The 26198-nt window shown below is 39.7% G+C and overlaps 1 protein-coding gene across 2 annotated transcripts in view; it reads left to right on the top strand.

Annotated features, from left to right (window-relative positions):
- DEPDC1B (DEP domain containing 1B) overlaps positions 1 to 26198 on the top strand; it is an 86237-nt gene that overhangs the window by 11714 nt on the left and 48325 nt on the right. For both annotated transcript variants that reach the window (XM_042939671.1, XM_042939681.1), the window contains one exon: positions 24429 to 24564. In XM_042939671.1, the coding sequence (XP_042795605.1) occupies positions 24429 to 24564 (136 nt within the window). The remainder of the gene's footprint in view (positions 1 to 24428; positions 24565 to 26198) is intronic.

Here is a 26198-nt window from a genome sequence, read left to right as displayed (position 1 = left end):
ATCTCCTTTGATCTTCATGGCGACCCTGGGAGGTGGACAGGGTGGATAGTTCATCCAAAGAGAACCAAGGATGTTTCTCTTTGAAATATCTAAACCAAACACCAGGAGTGTTCTAGTTAAGGAAAGTTCATGCTGATCATCAAATGTGTCCGTTTATTTATGTGAACAGGCAGTTATATAGGAGTATTTAAGACTAATGTAATGGGTCATATAAAAATTGAAGTCGATATTATGATAATTGCTTGTTTTGAATGATTTAATGAGAAAAGTGTTTGTCCTACTGTAGATTTTTAGGAGGATGAGGTTCCTGGTCTGGTGAGATACCTGGCCCTTGACCTGTTCTCATTACTGATGCTAGCTCTGGTGGATCGTGTAAGTGGGAAGGTGTTTGGTGTTCACAGATAGGAATTTACTTGGCTCAGCTTTAGTGGTTGAGATCTGATGTGTAGGGAACCACTTCCTCTATTTTCCCACCTCTCCCTGTCCCCTTTTTCTCTTCCTTTGTTTCTACCTCTTTATGTGTGTCTCTCTCATGTTCCTACTTCTTTCTCTTTGTTTCCTGTATTCTTTCTGTTCCCTTTCCTTCATATTTGCTTTTTTTCCTGTCCTATTTCCAAAATACTGATTTTAATTTGAAACTAGAATTTGTTAGGTAGATATTGCCAGCTCTATTGAATAATGTTACTTCCACATTCTTAATTTACAAAAGCAAGACTCATGCTGCCCAGTTTTAAGACTTATTACATAAAGCTACAGTAATGGAGACTGTGGTGTTGGTGAAGGAATGGATGCTTAGATTACTGGCACAGAATTGGTGGTCCAGAATCACGCACAAACTTGGCCACTTGGTTTTTGACAGAAGCGTAAAAGCAGTTTAAAGGAAAAAAGAGTAGTCTTCAGCAAATGGTGTTAGAACAATTAGATATATATCCTCTATATTAAAAAAATGAACCTCAAATGTAAACTGTGTACTTTATGCAGTGAATCATAGATTTAAATGTAAAACTAGGAAAAATTTAGAGAAACCAGAGAAGCTCTTTATGCCTTGGGGTTAGGTAAAGAGTTCTTAGACATGACACCAAAAGCATGATTCATAAAAGAAAAAAAAACATGATAATTTGGACTTCATCAAAATTAAAAACCTTTGCTCTGTGAAAGACGCTATTAAGAGGCTGAGGAGACAAGGTACAGATGGGGAGAGACTTTGCAAGCCATATATATGACAATGGACTGGTATCAAGAATATATAAAGAACTTAAAAAAACTCAACAGTAAGAAGACAAACAACCCAATTAAAAAATGAACAGAACACTTAAATGAACATTTCACCAAAGATAACTCAAGAGCTACTGATGCCTAAAATGATTTTTATGATTAGTATTAGGGAGATGCAAATTAAACCTGGATAAGATACTACTACATATTTATGGGAATGGTTAAAATAAAAATACTGACAATATCAAGTGCTAGAGAGGATGCAGAGCAGTTGGAAATCTGCTCTACTGGTGGTAGGAAGCTTGGATTGGTTATCACCGTGGAGAGAAGTTTGGCATTTTCTTTTAGAGTTGAACCTCTATGTACTGTATAACTCAGTATTCCCATGCTTGGGCATTTACCCTAGAAAAATGAAAACTTATTTTCACACAAAAACTTGTACATGAATATTGATAGCAGCTCTATAGTAATTGCCAGGAGCTGAAAACAAACCAGATGTTCTTCAGTGGGTGAGTGGATAAACATTTTACATCTATAAAATGGAATGCCACTGTGTGTGTTGGGGGGAGATGTGACTGTAAAATCAGAGGAGTGAGTTCTTGGGAAAAATGGAACTGTTCTGTTTCCTGATTGTGGTGGTTGTACAAATGTATACATGTATTAAAATTGATAGAATTGTGGACCAAAAAAAAAACACATCAATTTTACTGTATGCTAATAACATTTTTTTTAATGCTGGAGATTTGAAGATCTCCGTTTGTACCTCTGGAGAAATAAATTTGAATTGTTTAGGTCCGTGGCTCTTTAGTCACATCCTGTGGCCCTGGGAAAATTTTTTCATTATCCATTTGAAGGGAACACTTTTACGGACCTCACCTTCAAGTTAATGGGCTATGGCTCCCTCTAGTGGGCATCCTGTATTCTCATAGTAAGCTCAAAATGTGTGTGTGATTTTGTTTTTCTTTTGTTTTTATTCTTTTCATCAAATCCTGGGTCCTTGTCCTGTCATAATTGGAGGGGCCAACATGGGGGAGAAGTAGGGGGTCCATACTTCCTGTGTCTCTCAAACAAAGAAGTGCAGAAGCCAAAGGACTTTGAACATCAGAGCCTGGGAGGAAAAGAGACTGAATCTACCAGGAAAAAAATGGGAAAGCTGGAAAAAAGATAGGGCTACTGCAAGGAACAAATCAAAGCACACCTGGTGGAGGGTCCAAAATATCACTATGAGTACAGTAATAAAATAACCAAAGTCACAATAACAGAAAGCAAGTAACAGTCTGCGAAAAAACACCTCCTGAAGGGCCAGGCCCTGGACAGTGTATGACCCTCCTTTAATATAGCAGTGCTCACAGGTGCAGAGCACACAACAAGTTTTTAAAATGAGTAAGGGACAGAAAACTAGCCCAAGTGACGAAACGGAAGAATACTCCTCAAAAGAAATTCCAGGAAGTAGCCACAGCTAATGAATTGATCAAAACTGATTTAAGCAATATAACTGAACAAGAATTTAGAATAATAGTCATAAAATTAATTGCTGGGCTTGAAAAAAGCATAGAGTACAGCAGAGAATCTATTGCTACAGAGATCAAGCGACTAAAAAATAATCATAATGAATTAAAAAATGCTGCAAATGAGGTGCAAGATAAAATGGAGGTGGCCACAGTGCGGATTGAAAAGGCAGAGGAGAGAATAGGTGAATTAGAAGATAAAATTATGGGAAAAAAGGAAGCTGAGAAAAAGAGATTAAAAAAAAATCCAGGAGTACGAGGGGGAGAATTAGAGAACTAAGTGATGCAATCAAATGGAACAATATCCGTATAATAAGAATTCCAGAAGATGAAGAGAGAGAAAGGGGCTGAAGGTGTACTTGAACAAATCATAGCTGAGAACTTCCCTGATCTGGGGAAGGAAACAGGCATTGAAATCCAAGAGGCACAGAGAACTCCCTTCAGACGTAACTTGAATCGATCTTCTGCATGACATATCATAGTGAAAGTGGCAAAATACAAGGATGAAGAGAAAATTCTGAAAGCAGTCAGGGATAAATGGGCCTTAACATACAAAGGTAGACACATAAGGGTAGTAGCAGACCTATGTACTGAAACTTGGCAGGCCAGAAAGGAATGGCAGGAAATCTTCAATGTGATGAACAGAAAAAATATGCAGCCAAGAATCCTTTACCCAGCAAGTCGGTCATTCAGAGTAGAGGGAGAGATAAAGGTTTTCCCAAACAAACAAAAACTGAAGGAATTCATCACCCCTAAACCAGCCCTACAAGAGGTCCTAAGGGGGACTCAGTGAGTGAAATGTTGCAAGGACCACAAAGTAGCAGAGACATCACTACAAGCATGAAACCTACAGACATCACAATGACTCTAAACCTGTATCTTTCAATAATAACACTGAATGTAAATGGACTAAACGCTCCAACCAAAAGACATAGGGTATCAGAATGGATAAAAAAAAAAAAGACCCGTCTATTTGCTGTCTACAAGAGACTAATTTTAGACCTGAGGATACCTTCAGATTGAAAGTGAGGGGATGGAGAACTATCTATCATGGTACTGGAAGTCAAAAGAAAGCTGGAGTAGCCATACTTATACCAGACAAACTAGACTTTAAATTAAAGGCTGTAACAAGAGATGAAGAAGGGCATTATATAATAATTACAGGGTCTACCCATCAGGAAGAGCTAACAATTATAAATGTCTATGCACTGAATTGAAAGCCCCCAAATATATAAAACAATCACAAACATAAGCAACCTTATTGATAAGAATGTGATCATTGCAGGGGACTTTAATACCCCACTTACAACAATGGGTAGATCATCTAGACACAGGATCAATAAAGAAACAAGGGCCCTGAATGATACACTGGATCAGATGGACTTGACATATATTTAGAACTCTGCATCCCAAAGCAACAGAATATACTTTCTTCTCGAGTGCACATGGAACATGGAAAAATATTCATGGTCATGGATTGGAAGTATAAATATTGTTAAAATGTCAATACTACCCAATCTACACATTCAGTGCAATCCCAATCAAAATTGCACCAGCATTCTTCTCGAAGCTAGAACAAGCAATCCTACAATTTGTATGGAACCACAAAAGACCCCGAATAGCCAAAGTAATATTGAAGAAGATGACCAAAGTGGGAGGCATCACAATCCCAGACTTTAGCCTCTACTACAAAGCTATAATCATCAAGACAGTATGGTATTGGCACATAAACAGACACATAGACCAGTGGAATAGAATAGAGACTCCAGAATTGGACCCACAAATGTATGGCCAACTAATCTTTGACAAAGCAGGAAAGAATATCCAATGGAAAAAAGACAGTCTCTTTAACAAATGGTGCTGGGAGAACTGGACAGCAACATGCAGAAAGTTGAAACTAGACCACTTTGTTACACCATTCACAAAAACAAACTCAACATGGATGAAGGACCTGACTGTGAGACAGGAAACCATCAAAACCCTAGAGGCAAAAGCAGGAAAAAACCTCTCTGACCTCAGCTGCAGCAATTTCTTACTCGACACATCTCCAAAGGCAAGGGAATTAAAAGCAAAAATGAACTATTGGGACCTCATGAAGATAAAAAGCTTCTGCACTGCAAAGGAAACAGTCAAGAAAACTAAAAGGCAACCAATGGAATGGGAAAAGGTATTTGCAAATGACATATTGGATAAAAGGCTAGTATCCAAAATCTATAAAGAACTCACCAAACTCCAAAAAACATCCAAAAAACAAATAAGCCAGTGAAGAAATGGGCAGAAAACATGAATAGACACTTCTCTAAAGAAGATATCCAGATGGCCAACAGGCACATGAAAAGATGCTCAACGTCACTCCTCATCAGGGAAATACAAATCTAAACCACACTGAGATACCATCTCATGCTGGTCAGAGTGGCTAAAAAGAACAAATCAGGAGACTATAGATGCTGGCAAGGATGTGGAGAAACGGGAACCCTCTTGCACTGTTGGTGGGGATGCAAACTGGTGCAGCTGCTCTGGAAAACAGTGTGGAGGTTCCTCAAAAAATTAAAAATAAATCTACCCTATGACCCAGCAATAGCACTGCTAGGAATTTGCCCAAGGGACACAGGAGTGCTGATGCATAGGGGCACTTGTACCCCAATGTTGATAGCAGCACTTTCAACAATAGCCAAATTATGGAAAGAGCTAAATGTCCATCAACTGATGAATGGATAAAGAAGTTGTGGTTTATATATACAATGGAATACTACTTGGCAATGAGAAAGAAGGAAATCTGGCCATTTGTAGCAACATGGATGGAACTGGAGAGTATTATGCTAAGTGAAATAAGTCAGGCAGAGAAACACAGATACCATATGTGTTCACTCTTATGTGGATCCTGAGAAACTTAAGACCATGGGGGAGGGGAAGGGGAAAAAAGAAAGTTACAGAGGGGGAAGGAGACAAACCATAAGAGACTCTTAAATACTGAGAACAAACCAAGGGTTGATGGGGGGTGGGGGAGAGGGGAAAGTGGGTGATGGGCATTGAGGAGGGCACCTGTTGGGGATGAGCACTGGGTGTTTATGGAAACCAATTTGACAATAAATTTTATATATATAAATAAAAAGAATGAACAGAAAAATAAATAAAATGACGTGATAACCTAGATCTTTAAGGACTTTTAAAATTCTAAATGTTTATGATTCCAAATATTCAGTAGTTTCCCCACGTTTGTCATTCTAATGCAATATGACATGATTCATTTCCTCCCTAACTTGGCATCCTCTGGAGAGATAGAGTATACATATATGAAAAAGATAAGTAGCAGAAACAGGGTGTTATTTAATTAATTAGCCAAAATGAACCAGAACAAGTAATAAATTAGAGGTGTTACACTGATAGCCCTTGGACTGACACATCTGTTTTGTCTCACTGGCATAGTGTTTTTAGTGATTAAAATGTTTTCGTCTTGGTTTTTTTTTTTTTTTTTCCCAATTTTGGGTATTTTGGGAAGATAATACTTTAATGTAGTTCAAAATTTACAAAGTATAATAGAGTATTTGCAATGAAAAAATCTCCATTCCACCTCTCTCCTCCAGCTACCCAGTTCCTTTCCCCAGAGGCTCCTAATAATTCTGAGCTTTTCACAGTGTCTTAAGAAATTGTGAACCTGAAAGTCTTTAGTTGGGGCAAACCCACTGCACTTGATATTCTTGCCACCATTCCCTTCCATTATACCGCACTGTATCATGGTGATGTTGTCTGCCTGGCCACTGCAGGATTTGTGTTTGTGACCCACTTGCTGTGGGAGTGTTTTGAGATCTCATGGAGCAGGAGGTGGAGGACTTCAACCTGGGTCCCAAGAATGTGGTGGGATCTGGTTAATGAGAAGAGAGAGGGTATTTCAAGTGACGAGGATAGCAAGACTGAGGCTATTGTTCAGAAATGTCTAAGTGGGCTTTCCTAGGAGAGGAGAGAGGAGAATGGCCTGACTGGAGAAATTTAAGGTCAGGAAGTCATAGGGATAAATTTGGTGCAGTTTCTTAAATATGTGGTTGTGGAGCAGACTTTAACTTTTAAAATTTATTTTTAATCGAAGTATAGTTGACATATAGTATTATGTTAGTTTCAGGTGTATGACATAGTGATGAACAGTTATATACATTACAAAATGCTTACCATGATTAGTGTAGTTATTCTCCGTCACCATACAGAGTTATTACAATATTATTGATTATATTTCTTCTGTACTTTTTATTCATGACTTATTTACTTTATAACTGGAATTTTGTACCTCTTAATCTCTTTGCCTGTTTTACTAATTTCTCTCCCCTCTCCCCTCCAGCAAACACCAATTTGTTCTTCGTCTTTATGAGTCTGTTTTTGTTGTTGTTATTGTTCATTTGTTTTGTTTTTAGATTCCGTGTGTAAGTGAAATCATATGGTATTTGTCTTTCTCGGTCTGCTTTATTTCACTTAGCATAATACTCCTTGGGTCCACCTATGTTGTTGCGAATGACAAGATTTCATTCTTTTTTATGACTGGAAATCCATCCTTTTTTCCTTCCTTCCTTCCTTCCTTCCTTCCTCTCTCTCTTTCATCTTCTTTATCCATTTGACAGTTGATGGACAGTTGGGCTCCTTCCATATCTTGGCCATCGTAAATACTTCTGCAATAAACATAGAGGTGCATATATCTTTTTAAATTAGTGTTTTTGTTTCCTTCAGGTGAATACCCTAATAGGGAATTACTGGGTCATACGGTATTTCTTTTTAATTTTTTGAGATACCTTCATGTAGATTTCCACAGTGGCTGCACCAGCTTACATTTCCACCAACACTGCACAAGTGCTCCCTTTTCTCCACATCTTCCCAACCCTTGCTGTTTCTTGTCTTTTTGATTCTAGCCATTCTGACTGGTGTGAGGTGGTATCTCATGGTTTTGATTTACATTTCTCTGGTGATTAGTGATGTTGAGCATCTTTCCATGTGTCTTTTGGACACTGGTTATGTCTTTGGGAAAATGTCTCTTCAAGTCCTTTGCCCATTTTTAGTTGGATTATTTGGGGTTTTTGCTACTGAGTTGTAGTTCTTTATATATTTTGGGTATTAACCCCCAATCAGATGCATCATTTGCAAATATCTGCCCCTACTTAATGGGTGGCCTGTTTGTTCTGTTGATGGTTTCCTTTGTTGTGCAAAAGCTTTTCAGTTTGATGTAGTCTCAAAAGTTTATTTATTTATTTTTTGTTTCCCTTGCCTGAGGAGGCATAAATATGTTGCTAAGGGCAATATCTAGGAAATTACTGGGACTTTAATCCATTTTGAGTTTATTTTTGTGTATGGTGTAAGAAAGTGGTTCAGTTTCATTCTTTTCACATGTAGCTGTCCAGTTTTCCCAGCACTGTTAATGGAAAAGACCACCTTTTCCCCCATTGTATGTTCTTGCCTCCTCTGTTGTCTATTAGTTGACCCTATAGGCTTGGGTTTATTCCTGGGCTGTCTTTCCTCTTCTTTTCATCTACATGTCTATTTTCATGCTAGTACCATACTGTTTTGATTACTATAACTTTGCAGTATAGTTTGAAATCTGGGTTTGTGATACTTCCAGCTTTGTTCTTCTTTCTCTAGATTGCTTTGACTCTTCAGAGTGTTTTGTGGTTCCATACAAAATTTAGGATTAGTTGTTCTATCTAGTCCTGTGAAAATTATCATTGGAATTTTAACAGAGATTGCATTAAACCTGTAGATTGCTTTGGATAGTATCAACCTTTAAAAAATTTTTATTTTAGGGGCGCCTCGGTTGGTCAGTCGGTTAAGCGTCTGACTTCAGCTCAGGTCATGATCTCACAGTTCATGAGTTCGGGCCCCACATCAGGCTCTGTGCTGACAGCTCAGGGCCTGGAGCCTGCTTCTGATTCTGTGTCTCCCTCCCCTCAGCTCCTCCCCTGCTCACACTCTGTCTCTCTCTCAAAAATAAATAAAGATTAAAAAAAAAATTAAAAAAATTTTTTTTAAAGTTTATTTATTTATTTTCAGAGAAACAGAGACAGCTTTAGTAGGGGAGGGGCAGAGAGAGAGAGAGAATTCCAAGCAGGCTCCCCATTGCCAGTGCAGAGCCTGATGTGTGGTGCTCGAACTCATGAAACCATAAGATTATGACCTGAGCTGAAACTGAGAGTCGGACGCTTAACTGACTGAGCCACCCAGGTGCCTCTCAACATTTTAACCATATTACCTTCCAATCCATGAGCATGATGTATCTTTTCATTTGTTTCTGTTGTCTTCAATTTCTTTCATCAGTTTCTTAGAGTTTTTAGAGTGTGTCTTTTACTCCCTTGGTTAAATTTATTTCTAGGTATTTTATTCTTTTTGGTTTTTGGCTGTTTTGAGGTTTATTTATAATATCCCAAATATATAGCAGTCTGTATTAAGTCTATGGTCACTTAAGTTTGAACACATTCTAAAAACCGACATTTATATTCTCCCACCTGTGTATTTTTTTCATTTCAGAATTGCCTTATACTTATTGGCCTTTTCTACTTAAAGAAGTTCCTTTAACATTTCTTGTAAGGCTGCTTTAATGGTGATAAACTCCTTTAACTTTTGTTTGTCTGGGAAATTCTTTATCTTTCCTTCAATTTTGAATGATAACCTTATTAGGCTGAGTAACTTGGTTATAGGTGTTTTCCTTTCAGCCCTTTGAATATATTATGCCACTCCTGTGTGGCCTACACAGTTTCTGCTGAAAAATGAATTGACAGCCTTAGGGAGTTTCTGTTGTTTATAACCACAGCTGACCCTTGAACAACACAGGGTTTGACTGCATGGGTCTACTTATACGTGGATGTTTTGCAGTACAGAATTATAAATGTATTTTTTCTTTATGATTTTCTCAATAACATTTTCTTTTCTCTAGCTTACTTTATTGTAGGAATATAGTATATGACATATAATACACAAAATATATGTTAATTGACTGTTTATGTTCATCGGCAAGGCTCTGGTCACTGGTAGGCTATTCGTAGTTAAGTTTTGGGAGAGTCAAAGTTAGACTTGGGTTTGGGGTGCATGAGGGCAGTGAGTGGGGTGTCATTGCTCCTAACCCCCACATTGTTTAAGGGCTTCATTGCTATTTTTCTGTTGCTCCTGTTAAGATTCTCTTTTTATTTTTAATTTTGGGCATTTTAATTATTAGGTGTCTTATTGGGACCTGGATGGCCATTTCTTTCCCCAGGTTAGGGAACTTTTCTTCAAATAAGTTTCTGTGCCTTTCTGTCTGTCTTCTCCTTCTGGGACCCTTATAATGTGAATGTTAGTATGCTTGTTGTACCAGAGGTCCCTTAATGTGATGTGGTCCCAGAGGTCCCTTAACCTATTATCATCAGTTTTTAAAATTCTGTTTTCTTTTTGCTCTTCAGCTTGGGTGTTCTCTCTTACCCCATGTTCCAGAATGCTGATTCGTTCATTTGCATCCTTTAATCTGCTCTTAATTCCCTCCAGTGTGTTTTTTATTTCAGTTATTGCGTTCTTCAGCTCTGGTGGTTCTTTTTTATATTTTATCACTTTGTTGAAGTTCTCACTAAGTTCAATCATTCTTCTCTCCAGTCTGGTGAACATCTTTATGAGCATTACTTTGAACTCTTTATCAGGTAGATTGCTTATCACTGTTGTATTTAGTTCTTTTTCAGAGGTTTTGTTAATTCGTTTGGAGTATATTCTTCTGTCTCCTCATATACACTTTGTGTGTATGTTTCTGTGAATGAGGTGGTTTGGGCTGGCTGTGTGCAGCCGGAGCTGGAGCGGGGTGGAGGACCCTGCAGAGGAGACATGCAGGTGGGATGGCTGGAGCTAGAGGAGGCATGGGCCGGGAGGTTTCCCAGAGTGGACCATGTGGTAGCCCTTGTTGGGCTGGGTGGAGCTGGGACAGGGGTGGGTGGGGTGGCCACCTTGGCAGCATGGCTGGAGCTGGTGTGGGCCAGGGACCCTGCGCTTGCTGAGGCAGCAGGCTGGCTAGAATGCCTTGGCCCTGCCCCCCTCTGTGTTGTCAAGATAGGGGAGGAACAAAAACATGACCCTCACTGGCATCTCCAGCCTTCGAGAGAGTTTCAGCAGTTCCCGCACTGTTCCATGGGTGCTCTAGAGTTAGTAAACGGGATTCTTCCACTCAAAGTCTAGTTGCCCTTGAAACTGCTATTTTTGCTGTGCCCCAGGTTGTGCAAATCTGCTGAGAGCCCTCTGTTGCTATCCCTTCCTTCTGCAGTTTATAGTGTGTGGGGGTGGTGGTGGTGTTCTCATCATCACCTTGTCTCTGTCTCTCCTGCCCGTTCTCTGTGTGGTCCCTCTATCCTTGGGTGTGCAGAAGCTGTTCACTGACCCTCAGTTCTTTAGGAGCAATTGCTGTACATGTAGGTGTAGATTCCGTTTGTCTCTGGGATGAGGTGAGTTCGGGGTCTTCCCATGCTGCCGTCTTGGATCTCTCCCTTCACCCCTTTGCATTTAGAATCTTTACTGATGTTTAGCATTTTCTTTTATTGAGGTCTGGAGTCTAACTCTTACCTTTGTCAAGGCACCTGTCAATCTGTAAGTCCTTGCAGTTCTTCAAATACATCTGCGGTTAGTGAACATCTAAATCTTTAGGATTTTTCCTATATAAAGTCTCTGGGAGCTTAGACCCTCTGGAGCTGGATGAGTATGTACCCACTCCTCCCATAAAAGTCAAGAATGAATGTCCAGGTTTCCATGTTATAGTTGTGGGGTACTGATAAAAAACATATACTGGACATTTCACCTTTTTTGCTGCCAAACATTTTAAGCTCCTTTTCTGTTTTGTGAGATTCCCTGTTTTTGTGAGCCTTGGAGGGAAGCAGAGCCCTGTCTTCCTTGTAGAAGCCGAGGTAGGTGAGATTCTCCGTCTTTCAGCAGTTAGGGTTCAGGGACCTGTCCTGCCCTTGGCGGTTGATACACTCCTACCTACGACTTTGAATGTCAAGTGAGAGATGTGAAGGGGAAGGGACAGCTTAGAATTTCTTGTGACAGCAGTGGTGGCCTGCAGGAGCAAGGGCAGAGCACATAGAGGCAAAAGCATGCAGAGGCCATGGTGTCAGCCGTCGCTCTCTCACTAGACTGTCCCTTGTGGTTCCTGCTCTGTGTGCTGCTGTGGCTTCCTTTCTCCCTAGCACTTTTTTTCCCCCTTTCTGATGCTAGTTCTCCAGCTCTCCCTCCTATTGATTTTGTAACCTACTTGGATATTTTCAATTTTTTTGTGTCTGGTTAAATTAGTCAGAATTGGTTTTTGCAACCAACAACTCAAACTGATACGACAGGCAGTGCCTGTTGAAGGAGCAAAACTGGGGAATTGTTTTGGGCAGAGGAAACAGTGCCATGATTATGGTGTGTATATAGACTGCCCAAAAGGTAAGCAGCAGTGCAGTCTGTCCCAAGCTGTGGGGATGGATTCCACCTGAGGACCCTGGCAGTCCCTGAGGTGCAGGAGCAGAATCCACTAAAAATAAGCTGTAAGCTGGTTCCACTAAAAATAAGCCGTAAGCTGATCTCTGCCCTGGGGCAGACAGTTCTATACCAGGCTCAGCTCATCCTGAGGTTACATTATCGCTGCCCTCTTTGGATGTAAAATGTGCCAGGGAAAGTAGGTGTGTTAAACAGAGTATTGAATAGACTGTCTTGACTTATGAAAAGCATCTACTGGTTACTGATAAACTTTTGTGGCATCCTCATTTTTAGGCTTTTTGGTGATTACCTCAGGTTAATTTCGAACCTATGTTTTATCTTTCTACCCTGGCCATTCATGTGTGGTCATATTCTTGTGTTTCACGTTTTGTGTCATGTTTCTTTTTCCCTTCACTTTGTATTTGTTTCACCCACTTGGTCTTTAATTCTTTTTTCCTTTAATCCTTACCCAAGTTTCTTTCCTATGAATTCATGATGCCTCGTGACTATAATTAATAGAGAATGGAGTTTCATCAGTAGAGAATCCAGAAAAATCAGTGAACATAACCTACTGAACACTCCCCTTAGAAGAAGAGAAAGGTATTTTGGCCAGAGAAGGTAGATTGAACAGGAGTTCTTTTTTTTAAACTTTTTTTTTTAATGTTTATTTATTTTTGAGAGAGAGATAGATCGAGAGCGAGCAGGGGAGGGAGAGGGGGAGGGAGAGAGAAAGGGAGACAGAATCGCAAGCAGGCTTCATGCCATCTGCACAGAGCCCGATGTGGGGCTTGAACCCATGAACCATGAGATCATGACCGGAGCCGAAATGAAGAGTTGGATGCTTAGCCAACTGAGCCACCCAGGCGCCCCAGGAGTAGTTCTTAAATACTCTGACCTCAAAACAAAATGATCCCATGGGGATCCATCAGTTTTTCTCAGTTAACCCCAGGCCAGAAGTTTCTGAGAAGAGTGGGAACTTACCTTGAGGTGCAGGCTGTAAGAGTGGACTTGTGAGGGCTGTGGAAGGGTGGGGCAGGCCACTCTCTGAATTTGATAAGCCTGCAAACTAGCAGTGGGAGAGGCCTGACAGGTGTTTTATGGGAGTGTCAGAAAGCATAGTCTGTTTCACCGTTTTTGTTTTTTAATGTTTATTTATTTTGAGAGTTCATGTGCGAGCTGCTGAGCAAGCAGGCTCTTCACTGTCAGTACAGAGCCTGACATGGGGTTTGAACCATGAACTGTGACATCAAGACCTGAGCTGGAGTCAGATGCTCAACCGACTGAGCCACTCAGGTGCCCCTGTTTCAGTGTTTTTATGCAACTGGTGTCCAGTCAGCATTTCACCACTTGCAAAATACTTCTGGGTTCTTTTTGGTGTTGGTCCTTGTTTGTTACGGTCCTTGTTAGTTAGATCCTCAGGTGTGCTGCTTGTTGCTGTCCTCTTTTTGCTTCCCTTACTCTTCTCAGGCATCTAGGAGTACCTACTTTATGCCAGGCACAGTGCTAAACACTTTGGATGCATGACCCATGCTTCAAAGAGTTCCATTTTAGTTAGGAAGACTGATAAATCTGAATTCATTATCACAGATGCCATGATTAGGGTGTGTTATAGGAGGACTGAGGAATCAACTTTGCTTGTGTACGTCAGAGAATATTTTGCCCAGAAGTGATGCTTGGGTTCAGTCTTGATGTGTCCGTGGGTGTTTGCCAGGCAAGGGAGAGGGTCAATCAGGGTGGAGGGAATTGCTTATAAAAGTGGTCATCACAAGTGAGCTTGAAGGATATAAGAACGTGGAAGGTGTTATTAGGAAGGGTGTGGTGGAAGATAAGGCTGTGAAAGAATTTGCTGTTATCTATGTCCCTCACACCTGACACAATGCCTAGTATTCATTGAGAAAGAAGTTCAAAGGTTAATAAGGTCCCTTTAAACTGAGAAGTTAAGCAATAATCACTCCACCTGTTCCTGAGTCTGAGTGGCTCAGTCTTTTCCCACATCAAGTGAGCTGCAGTTAAGTATAATTGTGAAGTCAGTAATGGAAGGACTGTAACAAACACACTGGAGTGAGACAGGCCTGAGTCTGTTAGTTCAAGTCTCTGAGAAGAGAAGGAGATGCCATGATGGGGCTAGATGTGAAAGGAAATTAACGCTAGTATTTGGGGCCTGTCTGGAATGGTTGAAGGGGGAAGGGAGCAAGGGGCTGGGACTCTGATGCAGGTCTGATCTCTGGGAAAGCAGAGGGGAAAGAATTGGGCAGGAAGGACCTAAGATGATAGGGTGCAGTTCTGAGAAAGTCTTGGCCAGGTTGATGGGGAGTCCTTGGACAATAGTTGCTTTCTAGAGGAGTCCTATGTCTTCTGGTTGAATTGGCCCAGCTCCAATACCCACTGTGTACTCACTGAGGTGCTGGAAGCATTGTGGCAAAGCCTGAAAGGCACAGCGGTTGGAGCCTGGGGACTGTCTTGGAGGCTGTTGGCCTCTTGAAGGGAGGTAGGGACCGTGCACCTCCATGGCTGGCATAGTCAATCACTTGTGCTGCACACATCTGCTTCTCTTTGCGTGGGCATGGGACTTTCCTCCTGAGATGACATGCAGGAGATGGAAATTACTGAGAAGAATATATCCCTTGTTGCCACAGCTGGTCTTAGGGCTACAGCTGGTCCTCATCCTCTTTCTTCTCCTCTTGCCACTGTAAAGTTCCTCACCCTCAGCTATCACCTTGACAAGCTTTGGGTGTGTTACCTCATAGTGTGACCCCAAAGTTCATTCCTGAAAGTGTCTGGACCTTTGACAACCATACACTTCTCAGGCTGATGTTTCTGTCCATACCCATGTACAGTTACAGTGGGACAAGGAAGTACCAATAGGTGCCATAGGTGTTCTTTTTTTTTTTTTCTTCAATATATGAAATTTATTGTCAAATTGGTTTCCATACAACAAGGTGTTCTTGCCCCCACAGGTGAAGGGCAGCCCACCCTCCTCCTGCTGGTCAGGATCAGTTACCCCTACCATGACAGCAGCCCCTCTTCTTGTCTCTGCTCCTTGCTGCAAGGAGTCTAAAGTGTACTTGCTATGTCTCCTGGCAGGAATACTTGTTTCTCTTTTGGGAACAGGACCTCTAACTGCAGAACCAAGAGTTGTGGGGATGGGTCACTGGGAGGGATGGTCAGTAGGGCTCTTCTTACTTCCACTCCTTGATCCTGGGCCGTGTACTCTTGCGGATATGGGACATAACATCATATTAAGTCCTGTGACTTAATTTATATATTGTTCCACTGTCCTGTATGTCCAGCTTATCTCCAGTACAACAGTCTTGATTACTGCAGACATATAATAACTCTCAAAATCAGTGTAAGTCCTCCAACTTTGTTATTTTTCAAAATTATTTTGACTATTCTAGTTCTTTTGCTTGTCCACATAAATTTTAGACTCTCCTTGTGCATTTCTATAAAAATTTCGTCAAAATTTTTAATGATATTGTATGGACTCTATAGATCAATTCGGGGAATTTGACAAATTAACAAAATTGAGCCCTCCAAATCACGAACATAGCATAGCTCTCAGTTCATTTAGGTCTTTAATTTCTCAGCCGTGCTTTGTTGCTGTGCATGTACTTATGCTGCACAAGTTTTGTTAGATTTAGATCTAAGTAGTTCATGTTTTTTGCTGCTATTGTAAATAGTGGTGACTTTCTTTGTAGATCTCACACATTTCTTTAAGTTATAGATATTATATTTTCTTCTGTTGTAAATGGAATTCATTTTCTAAATAGTTATTGCTAATAAGGTAAGAGTGTCTTTCAGACCAGATCACATTTCTCCCTTCCTTAAAAAAATCTTATTTGATCCTTTACTCATAATGGAATCTTTATTCATATGGAATAAGGAACGATTTCTGATCTCAGAGTTCATGGCTTCCTTAGTTTGGCAACTGTTCCAGCTTCATCTTTTATTCTCATTCCCTCAGTTACTTTATGTTTCTGATACACCTTTAAGCAGTTTTTGTGAAATATAGTCATTTACGGTTTTTCAGCATTTACACAATACTGTACTATATACCACTACTGGTCCTGAACAATACATTGAATGGGTACAGAGGACATTGGAGCCCAGCAAATTGCTACTGGTTTGCCTAATGCATGGGTTTCTTGGAAACCACAGTCTCAGAGAGGTCAGCTCCTATAATCACTTTCTGCCTGGCTTTTCTTGTACAGAGGCTTAGGTGACTAAGGCAAAGAGGCAAGCTGGCAAAAGCTGTAGATGCTGCAAATTTCTGCTGATGCTAAAGAAACAATTTTAGCATATGTAATGGGAAGAACTTTGTTAGTGCATTGTGTCATTTATGACTCAAATTTATTAAGATTTATAAACTATGTTCTCCTTGCAGTTTAGATGCCCTAGAATATTTTAATTGATTGATTAGTTAATAAATTCTAATTTGTTTTAAGTAAATTTGTCAAAATAAATTAAGTTCTGGGATAGTTTATTACTATTTATTTTATTTTTAGTGAGACAGATGCATGAGCTGGGGAGTGAGGCAGAAGGAGAGAGGGAGAGAGGGAGAGAGGGAGAGGGGGAGGGGGTGAGGGAGAGAGAGAGAGAGAGAAAGAGAATCTGAAGCAGGCTCTATGCTCAGCACAGAACACGATGCAAGGCTTGATACCATGACTCTGGAATCATGACCTGAACCAAAATCAAGAATTGGATGCTCAACCAACTGAGCCACCTAGGCACCCCAGAATGGTTTATTTTTAACTGCTTTTTTTCCAACCAAAATTTGGCAATACAGGTAAGACCTGGATTGTTGTTGTGTTGGATGATTAGCTGGTGCTGATTCCTTTTCTGGTCTCATTTTATTCAGTGTACAACTAGATCATTTCTAAGAGACTATAATTTTGGAATCCATGATCATAATGCTAGAATTAAATTTAGAATTTTAAAAGCAAAGACCAGTATAACCCACTGGAGGGAGCTCTGCTCTTTTTAAATGTTGTCAGTTGTATTTAAAATATATGCCATAGGTGAGTGTATAAACTATCTGAATGGTTTATATAAGAATAGTAAACACCTGTTCACTGACAATTTGCATTTTCTTCTCCAAGAGATCATCACTATCCTGCCTTATGTGTTAATCATTTCTTTGCTTCTCTCTATTGTTTTAACACTTATCCTTGGATCGTTTTGGCTCCTGAAATATTTTTCTCTGCTTTGAAATTTATATAACAGATATCAAACAGTATGTATTCTTTTCTGACTTTTAGTTCTCATGATTTTTGAGATTCATCCATGTTGGTGTATTTAATTATAGTTAAGGAATTTTCTCAGCTACTTTATATTTTATCAGTATACCACAATCCATTTATCTCTTCCTTTTCCAATGAGATTTGGGTTGCTTCCAGTTTTTTGCTTTTATAAGCAGTGCTGCCATGAACATTTATGGACTTGTCTCCTTTTGTACATGTGTAAGAGTTTCTTTAGGCTAACCAGAGTTACATAGAGTGAAATTAGTTTAGAAGATACTGCATATTTGTTCACCTTTACTAGGTAATGCCAACATAGCATAGCGGCTATGCTAAGTTTTATCCAGTAGTAGAAAACATTTGATATTGACTGACTTGATCTTTTGCCAATCTGGTAAGTATGAAATGCTGTCTTGTTGTGATATTATTTGATTATTGATGGATCAAGTGTCTTTTATATGTTTATTCATCATTCCTGGTTCCACATCTGGAAATGCCTGGTTCATGTGTTTGCCCTTTTTCTATAGGATTTTTTTTCTTATATGTTTTTAGGAGTTAAAAAAAAAGTATATTCTGGATATTAATCCTTTTTGTCAATTATTTGGATTGATAAAATTTTTGTCAATTATTTTGTCAATTATTTGGATTGCAAAGATCTCCTTTTTTTCATTTTATTGTGTCTTGATAAGCAGAACTTTTTTTATTTTAATGTAAGTGAATGTGTCAATCTTTTTTTAATAGTTTATATTGTTTTAAAGTTTTTAAAATATTTATTTATTTTTGAGACAGAGATGGGGGTGGTGGCGAGCACAAGCAGGGGAGGGGCAGAGAGAATGGGAGACAGAATCTGAAGCAGGTTCTAGGCTCTGAGCTGTCAGCACAGAGCCCAACATGGGACTCGACCTCACGAGCCATGAGATCATGACCTGAGCCCAAGTCGGGTGCTCAACTGACTAAATCACCCAGGCGCCCCATTTACTTTATGGTTTTTGTATCTTGCTTAACAAGAGTCCTTTTATTACTGAAAGTCAGAGAGATATTTTCTTATATTGTATTCTAAATTTTAAGGTTTTTACCTATGATTTTTATTCATGGTGTGAATTTGGGATTGTTCTGGTATTCTCATTCTGAGAAACAACCTTTCTCAAACATTAGTGGCTTTAAGCATTTTATTCTGCTCATAATTTTGTGTCAAGAATTGAGCAAGAGCACATCTGGCAGTTTGCCCATTACCCATAAAGCATCAGTTGGGCTGCACAATTCACTTCCAAGAAGACTTCTTTCTCTGCTCAGAGTTGTGGTTGGTGCCTTTGTGCTTCTTGGCCCCTCTCTCTTTTCTCATGAGATTTGATTGTATCGGGCATCTTCACATGGGTTATACTTTTCATGACGATGGTGTTAGGGTGGTCACTATTCTTATATGGTGGCTGGCTTCCAAGAGGTTATGTCCCAAGAATGAGCATCCCAAGAGCAAGTATTTGCTTGCAATAGGCTAAAAGAGGAAATTTACAATAGGCTAAAAGAGGAAACTGCCAGCTAGGTAAGGTCTATTCCTGGAATCAGCAAAGTGTCACTTCTGCCATATTCTATTTGTCAAAGCAGCCAAAGGGCCTGTTCACATTCAAAGAGGTAGAGAAATCATCTCATCCTGTTGAATATTTGACCTCATCAAAGTTACATTGAGGAAGAGTCACACTGGAGAAGAGTCACATTGGGGAAGGATGGGCAATACTGTTGTGGCCATTCTTGCAAAATACACTTTGGCCACAATGGCATTCATTGGCAAACTGCATTCATCCTCTGCATCATGACTCTCTAAATTTGTCCCATTATGGCATCACATAAAACAATGTTAGCCCATAGCACTTCTAAAATGCAGTTGAACATGTGTCTGCCATTCCTTGATTAGGGCCCAGTTCTGCTTCCTGTGAGTGATGGTACATGGTTCCCGGCTCTTCCCCCTAGAGTCTTGTCTCTGCACACTTAGTCCTTTTTCCTTTTCCATAAAAAATGGCTCATGTTTGCAGTGAAATAACTTTCTGATAAACTTCCTGCTTACAGAAGCTTGAGATTCTTGACTGGTTTTTTTGCATTTTGAACTGTTCACTTTTTAGTCCAAGTGGATGGTGATTCTGCTAGTATTAGTGTCTTAAAAGTGCTGTGGCTTTTCTGTGAATTTTATTTTGATTTATTCCATTAGACAAAAGTCACACAAGTGTCTTTGAAACAGGCTCTTTTCTACCTGGGCTACTTATAAGTCTGCCATGATATAACACCTTCAAGATTCTTAAACTCTAACTTTAACCAAGATGATCTATAAGGTACTGCCTTAAATCTTTTTAAGGTTATAGTAAAAGTCTTTTATAGCCATGCATGCAACTACCCAAGGACCATGTCTTACTAGAAACATCTTGAATTTGATATTGGTTGTAAGGCCATTTTACTTTGAGAACCTTTTGTTGAGAGAGACTGGGGATGAGAAATAGTTTTGTTTATGAATCAAGTCATAGCTCTTTTATGTTTCCTTTAAATTCTGCTTAAAATTTGAAGTGGTCCTTCTTTAGTTTATCTTTGTCCGTCCATACCTGGTTATCAAGACTGAAAGAGACTGGTTGGCACTTTCAACATTCATCTTGGAAAACTCCTTATCCAAATCCACCTTTCGTATTTTCCATGTCACTGCAGGGGACAATTTTGACTGGAATTGTTGCCACTAGGCAACATGGGTCTTTCCTATACCTCCAACCTCAGCCTTCTCACAGCCCTTCCACGTTCCTGTAACAAGTCTCCCTGAGGCTCTTCAGAGGTCCACTGACTGCCTGTTCTGATATAAATAAATTTCTGTTCAGCTTATCTGTTGTTGTGTAACAAAACTATGCCCAAACACAGTGGCTTAAGACAGTTGTTGTTTTTACATAATTTTGTGAGTCAGGAGTTTGGGAAGTCTTAGCTGGACATTGGCTGGGACTGCTGAGGCTGGAAAATGGACCTCCATGATGACCTCTGCATGCACAAGTCTGGAACTGCCATATACTTGACCTCAAGTTTCTTTCCATGCAGTGTCTCATCTTCTAGGACCTCTTTTTGATGCTTAGGTGCCTCGCAGTATTCTGGTCTCAGAGTACTCCCCCTTCTTTACATGATGGCTAGTCTATATGAGGGAGCTTGGGAAGAAGAGTGGAAGCTCTTAGAGGCAGGAAGGGCATTCCAGGCCATTTTAAGGCTAATGCCCAGAACTGGCACACACCCCCCCCCCCCTTTTTTCACACCTGAAGTATAAAATTTATTTCTTAATGATCTGAAGCAAATACAGGCTGTAGAACTGGCACCCTCTTACTCTTGCCATCCTAGTTACCAAAGTCCTTGGAGGGAGTCTCACCCAGAACCAAAAGAGTAGAGAAACACACTCTGCCTCTTGATAGAGTGGTGGCAATACCACTTGCAGAGAAGGATGTGGGAGGGAAGTGCCTTTGTAAAATATCTTTGGAGGTGCAGTCTACAGCAGGGGTGCAGTTTCACGTTTCCCATGTGTGAAACTCTTGGACCAGAACTCTTTATTGAACAGTCCATACATTCTCACTGATCTGTAATGTCTGGTCTGCCATAAACCAGGTTTCTAAATAAGTGTGTATGTTTGTTTTAGATTATCTGGGCCCATGATTTTCCACTGGGGGCCATTTTGCTGGGGACAATGTCTGGAAATATTTTTGGTTGTCACACTTGGGAGGGTGTGCTACTAGCATCTAGTGGGTGGAGGCCAGGGATGCTGCTAAACAACCTATGGTACACAGGATAGCTCTCCACACAAGATTATCCAGCCCCAAACGTCAATAATGCTGAGGCTGAGAATCCATAGTCTATGCCATCAGTATAGCCCTACCATATTATCTTAATTAGCCTTGATAGCTGGTAGGGTAAGTCTCCTCACTTTGTTTTTCTTCCTTAAGAATGTCTTGATTGTTTTTGGCCTCTTGCATTTCCATGTAAACTTAGAATCAGTTTATCATATTTCATAAAAAACTTTATATTCTAATTAGAATTTCTCTGTAAGTGTATGTCTTCATGAGGAATATTTACATTGCCATTTTGCTGTTGAATATTGATATTGAATCTTATTTACCAATATGATACATCTATCAATTTACTTCATTAATGTCTTTCAATAAAGTTTTGTGATGTCCTTATTAAAGGGCTTACACATCTTTTGTGCAAGATGGTTTGTTCGCATGGCCAGTTAGTTGTGAGTCTTTTAATAAGTTGCTTTCCTCTTTTGGGCCTTGATTTCCATAAGTAAAGAACGTGACAGTTGGATTAGATCATCTGTGACAGCCTTTGAAGCCTGAGAAGACATGATTAAAGTGTTAGAATTAAATGGAAAACTTTCAATACACACAATAAAAACAGTCCATGAGAGGGAGCTCTTCTGCATTTCATCTCTGGCCAGGTGGCTGCAAAGACACCACATCTGTTATTGATCTTCCCAGGGCATCTTCTCAGGGCAAAGGCAGAAAGTGACTCCCTGGTATCACTTCAATCACAGTTCTCCACTTAGGAACTGCTGCTGTGGGTTTTGGAAGCTATTACTTGTTTCAGGGTGTGGGAATACAAGAAACGCATTTTGAACCCAGGAGGACATTTATGGATCATCCAATTTAATCCCTTTGTTTGACAAATGAATAAACTTATAGACACTGTTATTTTCCAGAGGACACAAAGACTGTTCCGGAGAGAACTAGGGCTGGAGCACAGGCCAAGTTTTCACAACTTTAGTTGACAGAGTTGGAGGGATAAGCAGTGGGTGTTAGTGGTGGGGTGAGAGTAGGGATGGTGTTTAATTTTTTTTAATGTTTATTTTTGAGAGAGGATGTGTGAGAGAGAGAGAGTGGGGGGAGGAGCAGAGAGAGAGAGAGAGGAGAGTATCCAAAGTGGGCTCTGCACTGACAGCAGAGAGCCTGATGTGGGGCTTGAACTCATGAATTGTGAGGTCATGACCTGACCTGAAGTCGGACGCCTAACCGACTGAGCCGTCCAGGCACCCCGGGATGGTGTTTAATTTTTAAAGAACTGAGAAGTGGGTGATCTCCGAATTCCCTGGAGACAATTTGCTACACCACACGTGTGTTTGAATGTGAGAGTGTTTATGTGTACCTGAGTGTGTGCCTACGTGCTGTATGTTGGCAGTAGGACTTGTGTTACGATTGTTGGCTTCTTAGAAATAAGCTGGCTTAAGTAAAAGCCAGCCTTTACTTAAGGAGTAGGGGCAACTGTGTGGCTCAAGCAGTTAAGTGTCCAACTTTGGCTCGGGTCATGATCTCACTGTTCGTGGGTTTAAGTCGTGCATCTGGCTTTGTGCTGACAGCTAAGAGCCTGGAGCCTGCTTCAGATTCTGTGTCCTTCTCTGTCTGCTTCTACCCTGCTCGCACTCTGTCTTTCTATCTCTCAAAAATAAATAAAACATTAAAAAAAAGAAGTAGAGTAACTTTTATGGGCTTTAGAGATTTAATTTATATTTTGGAATTGTTTGAAAATGCCTGTCTTTTAACTTGGTTAAAAAATTTAAGCTTTCAGTTTATTTATCTTTAATTTGATTTAATGATTTCATTTTTTTCTCATTGACTTTTCAAATAAAGCATAGTCATTGCATATTTTTTTTCAGAGAAGATGAAACTTATCTTCATTAGCCATCACTTTTTTTTTTTAATGTTTATTTATTTATTTTTTTTGAGAGAGAGCGTGCAAGTGGGGCATTGAGAGGGGGAGACACAGAATCCGAAGCAGGCTCCAGGCTCTGAGCTGTTAGCACAGAGCCGGACTCAGGGCTCAAACCCAGGACTACAAGATTATGACCTGAGCCAAAGTTGGATGCTTAACCAACTGAGTCACCCAGGTGCCTCTAGCCATCCCTTTCAAGTCTATTGTGACTATTTTTGAAATGTTGCTTCATAGTGCTTATTACTTGTGATTCTTCTGATTCACCTCAGTACAAACTTTTTTGGTAAACTATAGGCATTTGAAAACTATTTCTGTCTTCATTTGCCTTAGGAATAAGATCTTTCTAGTTTATTTGGATTATTTTTCCTACAGGTATCATGGATAAGATTTTAAACCTTTATTTTGGCTTAAATAAATGAAAAGTAAACTACCTACTGACTTCCATGTCAACATGAAGAACTAGAGATCTTGTGTTACCTTTTCAATGTCCTGCAGCCTGTCTTTTTCTAACAAACTAACAAGAACAGTTACTCTGAGGAAAGTATGTACTTAGTTACCTTTCTATTGTTGTTTATCAGGTATGGCCTAGACTGATTTAAGGAGAGTTAGCGTATTTAGGCTTCTCTGTGTTGGTCCAAGGAGTGATGTTGCCAGTGACTTGGCGGTATGGGGACAGAGGAGGGGATCAAAAGGCAGAAGGACACTGGGCAGCTTTCACCTCCTCCAGGACTGAGGCTTCCATCTCACTGTGAAGTGTTCCATATTCAAGGGAAAGAGGATTGATTAGTCTTCTTTTGAAATAGTTATAAAAATGAACATTAGGGTAAAAGATTCTTGTGCTGATATGCTCTTCCTCAGCAAGTAGCGCTGAGCATTCATTGGTCCATATTTTCTTTTGCATACGTACCACCTAGACATTTCAGAGAGTTGTGAGGTACTAAGGATTTCCAGCTGGGTGAAAGAACTGGCTTGCTCCAGCAGTCCATTAAGAACATCTTTATTCGTGAAAATCATTTGATAAGAGAACAAATTTTATTTATTTATTTATTGAATAATGTGTCACAGGTTTGATTCCTGTTTTTCTTCATAAATGTTTTCTAGTAGACATAATGAATGAATTTTGAAAAAAGTCGTATATTGGGCCTAGTGAGCCATGTGTAATAATTTGAGCATTCATACTCTGATTGATAGTGAGAATTCCATTATCTGAAGTTTGGAATTATTACATAAATTCTCAAGGACAGAAGAAATGGGGGCTGTTGTTAAAATATCTGTGTCTCCCATTGACTGAAATAATAGAGATTTCCTTCTTGGTTTTTAGATTTCCTCCTTCCTCACCCCTGAAACCATATCCAAAGAAGCCTACATACCAAAAAGATGCTATAAAATTTCCAGAATGGAATGACCCCCCACCAGGGACTTCACAAGAGAACATCCCAGTGAGGCCACTTGTGATGGTAAGTGTGTTACTAAAAGAGTGGGTGGGATGGTCTGGGTGGAGTGGGGCGATGGTGGTGGCAGTGGCTGGGGGCGGGTCTAGCAGCTACCAGAAATAGGATATGATCTGTGAACCACCAGCCTTAGTCTTTTTTCTACTGGTCCCTTAGGAACAATGGTCTGAAAGTACTTTAAAATATCTTAGGTGTCCGTAGCTGAGAGAACAGTGACAAGGAAAGATTAGCTGTTGAACTCTTGCCTGTTGAGGCTTTGGCATATATATGGTACCTATTTTCATATGTTCAGAACAAGCAGGTTTATGTGACAACTCCCTTATAATCTCATTCTCTTGTGTTCTAGAATTTACTCTTCTCCCTCTTTGTCTCCTGGATTTTGTTCTATTACTAGTTGAGAGTGAGAAGGTTAGGATGTGAAGTATTGTGGAATGACCCCTGACACTATAGATGATCAAAGGTAGATTCTATTAGTTTTGGAAAACCTAAGCTTATTGTTGAATAATCTAATCTTTTTGGTACTCTTTTTCATTAAAATATTCCCAGTAGAAAACTACCATGATTGAGACGATGCTAAAACATAAAATACAAAGAAAAACTTTTATATGGCAGTTTTTAAGAATTGTACTCACACCAGTGTTTTAAGTTAGTCTAGTCCAATAGGACTAGATGTCCAGTTCATACGTTTGTTTGCGAAGGTGGGATGTACATATTTTTAGGCAATGTAATTAAAAGAAAAAACACTTATTTTTTAAAGAGATTGTATTTTCAGTTTGAAGAGAATAGCTAAGAAGCTTAGGCTTTATCAAAGATAATTCTAGAAAGAGAGTGGCACCAGTAACAGAAATAAGGACTCCTTTAAGGACTTGCAGGTTTGTCAGGATGGTGATGAATTTGGTTTTAAATATGATTGGTGATAAACCGGGCTTACCTTAAATGGAAGTGTCTCATAGGCAGATGGAGATAATGATCCTGGAACTTAAAGGCAAGATCATATTTGGAAGTCATTAATTACTTTATTTATTCAACAAAGATAATATTGAATCAGCGTCTACTGTGTGCCGTGAATTGTGCTAGGCTCCACAGACACAGTAATATGTGATACAGTTTTTACTCTAAAAAGGCTCATAGTCTAGTGAAGCATACAGTACCAAAATAGATAACTAGAAAACAGAGTCAAGTGACTTAGGGTATTTGAGGACTTTTAATTAATTCCTAACAAGGAGTACTTAATTGAGGTCTAGTTGATAGTTTCTGTCCCAGAGAAAATTAGAATATAAGTTCCATGAGATCAGGTACATTTTTTTCTTTTAACATTTGCATTTTAAACATCTGATATGACCCCATTGGCAGAGTGGCTATTCAACAGACATTTTTTTCATTATAAGGTCTTCAGTGTTGTTTATACAAAGGAGATAAAATCCCGTAAATTAATATGTATTTATGTCATCGATAATAACTACTTTCCTTTTCTATTCCACTTGGTTCTATGAAGTTGTAATATTCCTGGTATCACCTGCAGAAGACCAAATGCTCATTAGCATACTTTAATGCCCTAGTGACAATGACTTCTGTCTTTTCTTGTCATTTTCTAATTTTTCAGGAGCCCTGAAGTGGTAGACCGATGTCCTAGATTCATC

The sequence above is a fragment of the Panthera leo genome, chromosome A1 (assembly GCF_018350215.1).
Source record: "Panthera leo isolate Ple1 chromosome A1, P.leo_Ple1_pat1.1, whole genome shotgun sequence".
In the NCBI taxonomy this organism is placed as follows: domain Eukaryota; kingdom Metazoa; phylum Chordata; class Mammalia; order Carnivora; family Felidae; genus Panthera; species Panthera leo.
This window is presented reverse-complemented; position numbering and strand designations above follow the sequence as displayed.